Genomic DNA, 11,675 nt, shown 5'->3' on the forward strand with positions numbered 1-11,675 from the left:
TTTCTAGTTTATGATGAAATTATATATATATATATATATTAAGATAAACATACACTTATTTACACGAAATACAATAGATTTACTTAAATCATTATAGTCCGCCTAGGCTCCACCTAGCCATCTAGGCGCTATGCCCCAACCCACTGTCCAACTAGCCTAACCATCTAAGCGCTAGGCCCAACTAGCGCTTAGTGTATTTTAGAACTTCTAATATAGGGTATTGGGCTTACATTACAACCGGTCATAAAAATCCAAATTTCAAAACCGGAGACCCACGAATATCGAGTATAAATACTTCAGATCTCCTTTAAACAAATTGTCATTCTTTCCGGGCCGTGTCTCTCTCTTTCTCTCTCCTCTTTCAGACTCTTTCAGAGAGGCGTGATGGACTTCTCGTTAAGAGAACCGACGAGGATAAGCGGCCGGGAGAAGCGGCTGCGGAGGGTAATATTGCCGGCAATCCGAGGGCAAAACTGTCCAATATGCTTGGTTGCCGTGGAAGCTCGCAGCGCAGCGGTGCTCTCGTCCTGTAACCACGCGTACTGCGTCCGTTGCATCCGGAAGTGGAGCAATTTGAGACGAAAATGCCCTCTCTGCAACGCCGACTTCGACTCCTGGTTCTCGCAAATCAGCCTCTCTTCCCGAAGCTTCCACAAAGAACATTTACCTCCTTTGAATCGCACTTCTAGTGCTAGAAGCTTCGGCCTTCAACACGAAGAGCATCCTCCAAGGTCTGAATTTTGTGACATTTTAGTTTTTGATCCACCGGTTTCGTTAAATTTGCAATTCCGAGCTCAAATTTTGCTATTTTGTGTTTAATTAGGCATGTGAGTAGTAGTGAACGGCGGCGATCAAGGCCGATGCCGTGGCGGCGATCGTTTGGACGGCCAGGATCGGTCGGTCCTGATACGGTTGCGGAGAGAAAGCTCCAATGGCGAGCTAGGTAACACTTCACACTGAATTTTATTGTTTGCTAATTTTTCGAACTTGGTTTATTTTGATTTTGTTTGAACTTTTCTTTTCTGGAAGCAGTGTATATGACAGACGATTGCAAGCTGTTCCTTCGGCTTCAAGAAATCGTCTTCAAGTGGTTAGTGTATCGCTGTTACTCACTCTTTGTTCGAATTTATATCCTGAAATTTGAATGACTAATTAGTGAAGAAATGGTAAACTGATTGAATTGAGTATTTTGATTTTGAAATTCTAGAGTGTACCCATAAACGATGGTGTAAAAGAGAGAATCTTGCAAAGAATAGAGCCATGGATTCGGAGGGAGCTGCAGGCTCTTCTTGGAGACGGAGATCCATCTATTATTGTTCATGTGGCCACCTCACTCTTCATTGCAAGCCTTGAAAATAAGGATCAGGTCCTTCCAGGACAGTGTGATGTCCGAGGTGACCCCCTTGCGTCGTTGCGCCCTTTTCTAGTTGATCGAACTGACGTGTTTTGGCACGAGTTAAGGTAATTATTGACTTTAAAAGCTTCGTAGTTTTTCAATTGTTTATTGCCATTTTGGAATCAAGGTTTTGCATCAGCTTGTTTTGTTCAATGTCATTTGTGTTTGGTGCGAGCTCCATATTACATTGGTGTCTTAGGCTATCTTTATCATGTGAGATGCAGCAGCATACCTTAGTAGGTCTATACCGAAACTCTTTTTTTATTTCTCTTAAATAGATCTCTCTATAGACACTCCTAGAGGTGTAAGTATGTTAGTTTCCATTTGTGCTTCGCTTGTAAATGCTTTCTAATTGGAAACAATTTCCCTTCAGATGTTTTGCAGAGAGTCCATTCAACATGGAAACCTATGACGCAGTGGTTGAGTATAAAAGCTTGCGTTGAATTTTGGCGAGAAACTTGATACTAATTTCTGATCTTGCCTATACATTGGAACACCTGTGTGAATATCGGGGGACTCCTCAACAGGGAAGTTAAAGTGGCCAACTGCTTGCTCAGCTAAGTCACGTGATGCATCCGCTGGGTCGTTAGAGAATGTAAAGAGCAATGGTTTACGAGGGGTTTAATGTTTAACTGCAACAAAATTTGAAGTTTCTTTTATGCCAAAAGCTAGTGTAAGGATTCAAGAAGCGGGCCTGATTTACTTATGAGCTCACAATCTCATGCAAGCTGCTGTAGTTGCTTAGTGGATCCTTGTTTGGCACAATGATTAGCTTCTGCTTTCTTCAAGCAACAAGGTTACGTAAAAGGAAAGGGATTTGAGTTACATGGTCCTTGTCGTCATGAGATTCGTGAGATGTTTGTGTCTATGGGATAGTGTGAAGAGGACAGACCGTCGGCATTGGGATATCCTGCTTATGACTGAAGCTTGAGAGCAAATTATAAGGCCCTGATCTGCAGTTGTGAAAGAATGCGAAAAATATCCTATGCGAATGGCACCGGTGTTTCTTATTTTCTCAAATAACCAACTGACAATCATGGGTTCCACAATACAGATCATCAAGCGCAACACACGAATCTGGCTATCATCAGTACTAGGTTGGATGCTCGTGGGTCTTTCTCCTGCAACCCCTTGTGTCCTCAGCAAGTTAAAAATCTCCAAATGCAACAGTCTGCCATATCAAGCAAACGCCATGGCAACCAACGAAACGGGTAAAAGTGCCTAACGCTTTGAAGTCACAAAAATTTGTATTAAACCTACTGCTGCATTGTGATCCTTGTAATTGAATTTTATGGGACAATTTCGGTCTTGGAGGACTAAGACCTCTTTTTAGTTATGTTAAATTTGTAAATTACCATAGTTAAATTGTCGGAATGAAGCTTTTATAGAATGAGAATGCTTCCGCCTGCAGATGTCCCAGATTTTGTCCATTACATCCTCTATACAACTCATGGTTCTGGAGGAAGTTTGTATCAGGTAACATGCCGGCTTTCGGATGATCCTCTTCTTTACTTCCATATTTGGCTCTGCTGGGTTGCACAGATCATGGCGAAAAGCAATAATCGCGTTTTGCATCAGCAGCCAAGCAAAGCACAGAAGAAAGGTTGACAATAGCCAAACTTTTCTAAGCCCCGCTCCCACGTATTAGAACATATGCACCCTCAGTTTTTGCAACTTAATTGCAACTCGCTGCTTCAAGTTTGATCCAGGACATTGTCAATTCTGCAGTTGAAGGCACTCTCTTTAAGCATTTTTTGTCAGCTCTACTTTCCTCCATTGCTTCAATGCTTCAATCTCCTCCTCCGTCCTGATGGTACCAGCCTTTGATGCGATGAACAACGCACTTTTCGAGTGCAACAGCACTCTATGACGTACATAGCAAGTTCAGAATCACCCAGGCCGCTACTATACCCTTAACCCTAAGGTACTGACGTCTGCATTTTGCAACAATTAGCTATAGTTGTTATTTTACATTTCACATTAACTAACACAATATTACAATGATAGCTACAGTTCAAGGCAATTCATCTCCTCAACAAACAAAACTTAAAAAACCAAAAACCAAAAACCAAACACACAGAAAATCCATCTAAATTTGTTAGTGTAGCCAAAGGGGCAACCTTTCGAGTCCTCCTAGTGTATTTACGATTCTTCTTCTGGTTCCTCTTCTTCTTGGAGAAGATTTTCTCTGTTGTCATGTGCCCAGAAACCGCGCACATCTATGAGCATGCTGGCAACAGTGCCGCCTTGTTTGCAAGCTAGTAAATCAGCCAATGTAATCCGCAGTGGATCAGCTGGTTTAACCATGTCCCAGATTTCATCCCTTACATCCTCAATACACAATTCGTAGTTTCCACCCTCGATCCATTTCTGATGTACATCCCTGTTTCACAAAACCACGAGATAAGATCTTTCAGCTGACACAACATACAAAGGAATCAGTGCTGAAGCAAATAGCATTAAAAAATTTATAGTAGTTAAACTCGTTAGAATATTCATGTCTCTGATAATCTGAGACTTGCAGATATTGCTCAAGTACTGCAAGCAGGAAAATACTAGAGAGGTTTTTCTGTAGGAAGTTTGTATCAGGTAACATCCCGACTTTCGGATGCTCCTCTTCTTTACTTCCATATTTGGCTCTGCTTGGTTACACAGATCATGGCAAAAGGCAATACTTACATTTTGCACCAGCAGCCAAGCAAAGCACAGAACAAACTTTTGACAACAGAAGTTCTACCACCAAATAAAGTTTTCGTTTTCTTTTGGGTTTCTGATAAGTGTCCCCCACAAACAAGTCAAAAACAGAAGAATATTTACCTGAAAAGAGAGTGTATATCAGCTGTTGTAAGGTAACCCCTTCCTTGAAGATCAAGACATCGAAACAAATATGTTAAACCCTCTGGGGTGTCTTTGTTTTCTAAGGCCAGGACAAAGTCTAGAAAACTATCAAAGTCCATTTCCCTAGAACTTCCTCCACTTTTTCCACGCCGAACGTGCTCGTCAAACACTGTTGAGGTCATATCAAATGCAACGCATGAATAAACGAATCTAAAAATGTAAATACAAAATGCATTATAATATATCAGATGGGGGCATCCCCAGAAATAGAATTCCATATTGATTCCTTAGCATTTTTAAGTAAATGAACATGTACATAGTACAAACACTGGATTCAAATTTTCTAGGCCCACCTCTTTCAATGATAATTTCAGTCAATGTCCCATCCGCATATTCTCGAAGTTCCTGCTTGCTCAATGATTGACTCGAATCTTTATCTAGAGCAATGAACATGTCTACAGAAAGCACGGGTTGCAATCAGCAATCGAATTACAGTAGTGTTAAAGTTTTCAATTATGATCACCACATTTATCTTGAGCTTGAGTGTACAGATTACCATACTGAGCCTAGGATTTTAACATTGGCAAATTCTTGTGTTGGGAATATATCTAGAACACAATAATGACTTCAAGACTCAAGAATGTGAAACGAAATCACGACAAGGTAATGGCAAGCCAAGACTGCAGATAATCATCTCACTCTAGAATGGAATCCTCATACTACACTTTAACAGCAGCATAAATACGCCACATGTACAAGACAATCCATTTAACAACAGCAAAAGAGGAATGCCAATGGAACCCGGGGACATGGAATGAAAGTTTAAATGTGAAAACTACTCACCACATATGCGCTGGGCGGATGTCAAAGAGAACCAGTTTTCAGCTTGCTCATTGTCAGTGACTTCTTCCTCACTTTCCTAATATAGAATAAAGTTCAGGACATATAGTTAGCATAAGATCAGAATTGGATGTCTTATTGACACCTAATGAAGATGATGCAATTTATAACATAGCAAGTTTTCACAAATTCTTTCACTACCTACCTGGTGCAGTTCCATTAGTTCCTGGAGACAATTACTCAACAACACCTTCTTTATGCAGGCTTTTCCTGTATGAAAAATATAATATTTTTTTTTCAACCATTAAATAAAGAATTTAAAATCTGGTATCTTCTAAAGTTAGAGCATCCAACCCAAAACCTATTGGCAATGAGTGGAGAGGCTTGTGATTTTATATATTGTCATCACTATTCTAAAAATATCCGCCCGGCCCCTGCCTAGGCTCTAGGCAGGCGTTTGAAAATTAAGAAAGGGCGCCTAGACCTTCTTAGGCGCCCGCAGCGACTCACTTAGACAGAAAATAGATAACTTTCATTTTGCATTTTATTTTTTTAATAAATTGTAATAGATTTGTTGAATACTTGGATTAACACTTACTATATTCTGGTTCCCCATGTTTTCAATATGTTCTGTATATCATTCTATTTTTCAATTTTGTATTCCAATACAGTTATGTATTTTTTAAGTATAAGCAGACACTTATTTATAGAATATATAATAAGTTTACTTAAATTAGCCTAGTCCACCTAGCTACCTAGGCGCTAGGCCCCAATCCACCACCCGACTAGTGTCTAGCATCTTTTAGAACTTTGACTGTAATGCAAAACATAACAGCAATAAATGAATAGGTATTGACGTGTAACTTTGGCAAACCTCGTCTATGAGGGTCACAAAAGAAGAAGAACTTTTGTGCAGCTATGCGGCAATACATTGCACTAAAGCCTGAAGGCATGTCCCGTAATTGCGCTAGATTAGGTATAAGGCCTCGTATATAGGCTCCCATTTCCTGAAGAAAGAGCAAAACCATTACAATAATAAGAGAAGATGGAAAAAGATAATGCATAAAAAAAATCTATTAAATATAAAACAGAAAAATGAGGTAGCTAAAGAAAAAACCTCAACTTTCAAATATAACACTTAGATGCTGAAAATTGCAACAAGTTCATACATGAGGCTGAAGAAAACCATCAGAATCCTCATCAAGTTCGCTCATGTCAATTCGAGCTTGAGTAAGTGACACCTGGAAGCAACAAATAGTAAATAGCATTCGAGACTCGCACAATTCAGTAGTCATATATTGCATACTTTCAAGTCTTCAAAAGGATGCAAGAAAAAGCCTGGTGGAATTAATTATCAATTATACCCACCGTTCTCATCACATAAAGGTAAAAGGGCAGAATGGCAATTCTTCCCTGTTCATCTTTCTCAAATTTCATGAAATTTGAAGGGCTGAAAAAGCGCCGGCATTTAGTCCCTATCTGCTCCGTACATACAGAGGCAATGTGGCAAAAGTCCTCATAGTTCATCTACAAGATGATAAATAAGGGAACTTATTAGCATTAGGCAGATAAGTAACTCTGCAACCAAAAATTTATAATTAATCAAAGCCATAAATTGAAGTGCAGATAATAAAAAAATGTCACAGTTACCAGAGACCTTTTCTGCACCAGTTGCATCATCAATCACACAATTTTCCCTTAAGCACACCCACATAGCATCTAGATCATCCGCATTCAGCAAAAGATCTGATTGCTTCTGCAAAACAAACGTAAATGCCACCGATAAAGTCAGATGCTTAGGCAACACAATAAAACAATAATCATCAGGAATGAAAATCTGGATGATTACCTTTAAAAACCGATATTTTGCCAGCCCCTGGACCCTCTGACTAATAGATCCTTCTTCAGGTTTCTGAAAGAATGGAAAGACAGTGCAAAGTCAAAACGGACCAAGGAGAGAGAACATTAGAAGGGTTCAGAACAAAAATGTATTAAAGATTGTCAATTTTCCATCACGAAAAATTAATCCCTTCCTCCTCAGATTCCCAACCACGAACAGAATCATTGAAATACAACAAAAATCCTACTACATGCCTTCTTGTAAAAACTCGGGATTGTGCCAGCTTCAGCACTTTTTTGTTGCTTCTCTTTGAAAATATCAAGCAAGATTCTCTTTGTTTCAAGCTCTGCACGGAATAAAAGAATACAAAACGCTTGATTAAATCTCAGGCAGAGAATATTGGCATATGTATGAACTAATCCGCCTCAGTAGCATCAGAGCATGTCTCAGCAATTTATATAGCAACTGGCAAGTTTAGAAACTAAAAACTTGGTTTCGATCTCAAGCGTGCACACCCACAGAAGGGCTCATAAAAGCAAATTACAGCGACCCAGTACCTACTAAAAACTCGGGGAAGGACTCAAGTAGTCAATGAACAGGTGCCTTACACTTGCATATTAAAGACCGAAGATAGAAAACGAAGCTGAACTCTTCGAAATTCGCTAGCACACATGAATCATTGGCTCAGTAGAATGTGTAATGCATACCTAAATAAAACCATTCGAAGAACTGATAAATTGACATCATTCTCCCAACTTCAAAAAAATTGAAACTTTAAGGTAGCAGAAACCTTTTTCCTTCATATTTGTGCTGTTTCGATTATCTTATCTAGCTAACACTTGATTTATTAGTCCTAAAGCAAGTTCTAATCACTACGAAAACAGCTTAATAACAGTTAATTATCTCTAAAACAAAGAGGGGGGCATAAATTACCAACTGCACGCAAAATCCCAAATGCGTAACACATGGTTCTAATCTAAACCCTAATTCAAAAACTTTAAATTCGAAAAGAAAAAAAGGAAAGTTGAAAGAAATCATGGAAATGAGAGAGAGAGAGAGAGAGGTGAGAAGGAAAATACCCATGAGGGCTTCGGATCCGAGTCCGTCACCGGATCCGATGAAGCGGCGGAGGTTACGGACCCAGAGCATGGAGGAGGCCGGAGGGATCTTCCGCTGCGCGGCCTCATGGCCTTCGCCGTCGCTGGACCCACTGTACATTGCTGAAATCGGACCAACTCGGAGTCCGCGCGCGGTTATACTCGCTGAACAAAGCCCTAGCTGCCACGGGCATATATAAAAATCTTAGCTTTGAGCTTCGAGCTCTGATCTGCCGAGTATAGTGGAGATATAGAGAAACTGGGAAAGAGGACTTGGTCACTAAGCTTTAGGATTGAAACCCGAAAGGTCACGTTCGTTGCTTAAAATTTGATTGGATATATTAACCTAAACTAAAGATATATTGTCATTTACTACTACGGTCTAGTAATATTCTTTTTCATTTATACGTAAGAGGTTTTAGATTCAATTCTCGTTAAAAATGAATTTGAACTACATTATTTCTAACTCATTGTGAGGCTTAGCCCCACTTCCTCATCCTCTTAATGTAGATAATATCGTTTGTCAACAAAAAAAAATACTGAAGTAAGAAATTGAGATTAAATCTCAAGCATTGTCCAAGACTCAAAATATCCTGGGCTTATAAGGTCGTGGGCTTGCAAGGCTTAACATTTAGAAAGACGGCCTTGGGCTGAAACATAAACGAAAAGTGAGCACTACCAAAAATGTTTTGATCTCTGGTGACTCGACGGTAGTTAAAGCACCTTCTTCAGTAACTCCTCACTTAGAGACTTAGAAGGACTCTCATTATATGACACTACACTTCGGTACTTATAAATTTTGTAATTATTCAGTGACTTCGGTTTTGCAAGTCCTCAACAGAGAAGTTTTCTTCACTAAGAAACTTGAGGGAGCATTGTTTGTATCATACTTCATCAATCCCAAAATTAATGAGCACTGGTTAACTTCATACCTTTAAGAACCTATTGAAGGATTCGTGTTGAAGCACCCTTTGCCAAAGCACAAGAGTTTCTGTCCAACTAGGAGGTAAATCACAACATGACACGTGTTAACATCAAAATAAAACTTCTAGAGTTTCACATCAATCGCGGACGGAAGCTAGAGCCTCCCCTCAACCATAAAAGGAAATCATTCTCCTACAAATAATCCTAATGCCATTATTGTACTTAAACTCATCATTAGAACTCACTAATGATGATTATACTTGAACCTATGTATTGTGTAAACTCTTTACTATTAATGAGAACTCATCTACTCTCATGGACGTAGCCCAACTTAGAAGGAATCACGTATATTTTGTGTTTACTTCTTTATCTCTATTGCTCTACATATTCACTTACATTTAGTGATTAGAGCAATCTTGCGAATGTCACAAACTTAACATTTTACGTTATACAAAGTCCATCAACATATATAACTTGTGAAGCATACTGAAAACGATAAATCTCTCGTACTCGCGTGGAACAAACATTATATTTTTCTCGTCCAATTAGAGACATCCAATAAAATCAAAACGACTTGTTTTCATTAATAATGGTCCATTTCTTTCTTTTTTATTCATATTTTTACTTTAATTTATTCCCTTTTTCATTGTACTAAGAAAGACAATGAACTTGGTTGAAAGCAATTCTAAAATGACTTCAATCGCTTCTTGAGAAAATATTTCTTGTACCAATCTTTAATTAAAATACAAGTGTAAGAAAGAGCACATTAAGTGTTTTTAGAAACCAAAATTATTTTCGCTAAAAGCTCTTTCAATTATTTAAAAAAAAAGAACTTAACGAAAAGCTCTAGATATTGTTCACCTTAACAAAAAATCATATTTTTACACTAAAAAAATCAATCTTGGTAATATTCGCTTTACCTTTTATTTTGTCTTTATCGTTAAAATTTAAAATTTTCAAACTATTTTTATTAGTTTTCATTTTTAAAAACACTTCTCAACAGGCCTAATTATTTTCCATTTAATATTCAACATTTATTTGTCCAAATAGTCCACGTTGAGACCGTGGTTGGTTCACATCGTGAGCGGGGCCCAAGAGACATGTCCAAATCAACGTGATTGTTATTTGTAATTTCACATGGGCAAATGTAACAATTGGTTCTTAAACCTATCAACTACCGAGTGGGATTTGTCGAAGTTGCATCATGTCGACTTCAAATAGAATTCACAATTGATTCTTAAACCTACCAACTACCAAGTGGGATTTGTCGAAGTTGCATCATGTGGACTTCAAACAGAATAGTTTTTACGGTGAGTGAAACTACCGTAAGTTGGATAAAATTAATATACTATTAGAAAAGCTTTGCTACGCATCGCACATGACATGTCGGACTCTGAATGCTCCTAAACAAGTTATTCTCCTTCGATACAAGGTAGTATTTTACATATTTTATTATTAAATAATTTCTTGCATAATGTTCATATGACAATCACTTTCAGTTTTCCATCTAATAACTTAATGCGTCAAATTCTTTTCAGAAATATGGTCTATGTGTCTTGATTTATGAGAAAAATAAAACAAAGGAGAAGAAGAAGAAGAAGAAAGAAGGCTTAAAATGTGTAATAGATTATTTGCTCACGGTCCTGCATCGGCGATTCAGCAGCCAGTTTTCATTGGTCATTTCAATCCTCCCACGCATGCATGGCTTTTATGGTACCACTTTGACTCTCCTTGACCTAATGCCTAGCAGCAGCAACACAGACACTGAAGAACATTTAAGCAGGAGTCCAAGGAGTAAAACTTTGGTGTACCAGGTGTAAGAATATGAGTATGAGATAGAGAAGTTTTAGGACCAGTTATAGGTATTCAATTTTGATAGAAAGTCTTGTTGATGAAAGGAATGCTGATCGTTGACAAAGAAGGATTTTGTTTAGCATTGGGATCAGATTGCAAGACACGGAAACAAGTATTTGTTTCCTATGAGGATTTTGATAGAAAATCCTAATCTGTTTTGGTAAAGTCTATATGTATTATGTATATATATATAGTGACCTCTCTTCGCACAAAACAAACACTCATATTGGACCAAAACCTATATGTGAGTCGAGCTCTTGTTAATCTGCAAGAGAAGAGAAGGATCACTGAAAGCTTTCTGCGATGGCTTCGAGTTCAGGTGCTGCTGCAGGTATCTTTTCCTTTCTGGTTTCTTGTGTACACATAATCAGTTGGTTCTCTCTATGGTTGTAGTACATGTTTTGGTCTCGGTGTTTGTTCACGCGACGAGAGACAAAGACACAACAGGTTCGTAAACCCATGTGTTACAAATGTGATTGCCTTGTTTTAAAGTTCGTAGATACCCATTACTAGTTACGGATCCACTTAGGGTCCAGTGCATGTAATCTCCCCACTCCACTATTGTTATACACGAAATTGTCCAACGTCCATCGAATGTTTCTCTTAAGCATGAATGTCACGAGATTAAGATGTTTAACAAAACGTCTCGTAGAAACAACTGACTAAAATAAAGTACCGCATCTTACTCTTAGGAGGAAAATTTACTGAATCCACCACCGACTACCAAGAAGCCAAATTTAAGAAAATCCAGCCTTCCCGACAAAAACCCTTTTATTATTACAGTGTGTGAAATAGACCTGCACAAGATGACAACCCTCCTTCCAATCACTTCTCTCCCTTTCCAGCCAAACCAACAACACAAACATAAATTTCAGGAAAACAAACA

General features: G+C 38.4%; 2 protein-coding genes and 1 non-coding gene across 3 annotated transcripts; 1 reads left to right on the forward strand and 2 right to left on the reverse strand.

Moving 5' to 3' along the window:
* The first annotated feature begins 318 nt into the window (after positions 1-318).
* LOC137737338 (uncharacterized) lies at positions 319-3,093 on the forward strand. Its single transcript, XM_068476786.1, has 5 exons — positions 319-731; positions 824-943; positions 1,033-1,090; positions 1,208-1,461; positions 1,770-3,093. Exons 1-5 carry the CDS (start codon positions 385-387, stop codon positions 1,837-1,839), a joined length of 849 nt encoding a protein of 282 aa, XP_068332887.1. The 5' UTR covers positions 319-384; the 3' UTR covers positions 1,840-3,093.
* Positions 3,094-3,316: 223 nt separating this feature from the next.
* On the reverse strand, positions 3,317-8,324 carry LOC137737336 (probable serine/threonine-protein phosphatase 2A regulatory subunit B'' subunit TON2). Its single transcript, XM_068476785.1, has 12 exons — positions 7,994-8,324; positions 7,169-7,260; positions 6,924-6,986; positions 6,732-6,830; positions 6,443-6,601; positions 6,244-6,315; positions 5,949-6,081; positions 5,280-5,344; positions 5,078-5,153; positions 4,588-4,689; positions 4,214-4,403; positions 3,317-3,779 (listed from the first exon to the last, which is right to left on the reverse strand). The coding sequence occupies exons 1-12, from the start codon at positions 8,130-8,132 to the stop codon at positions 3,539-3,541; spliced, it is 1,431 nt and encodes a 476-aa protein (XP_068332886.1). The 5' UTR covers positions 8,133-8,324; the 3' UTR covers positions 3,317-3,538.
* Positions 3,892-4,013, reverse strand: LOC137738538 (small nucleolar RNA snoR104). The gene has a single exon (XR_011068981.1). It is a non-coding gene; the product is annotated as a small nucleolar RNA snoR104 (small nucleolar RNA).
* Positions 8,325-11,675: the final 3,351 nt, after the last annotated feature.

Source organism: Pyrus communis, chromosome 6 (assembly GCF_963583255.1).
Source record: "Pyrus communis chromosome 6, drPyrComm1.1, whole genome shotgun sequence".
Lineage (NCBI taxonomy): Eukaryota > Viridiplantae > Streptophyta > Magnoliopsida > Rosales > Rosaceae > Pyrus > Pyrus communis.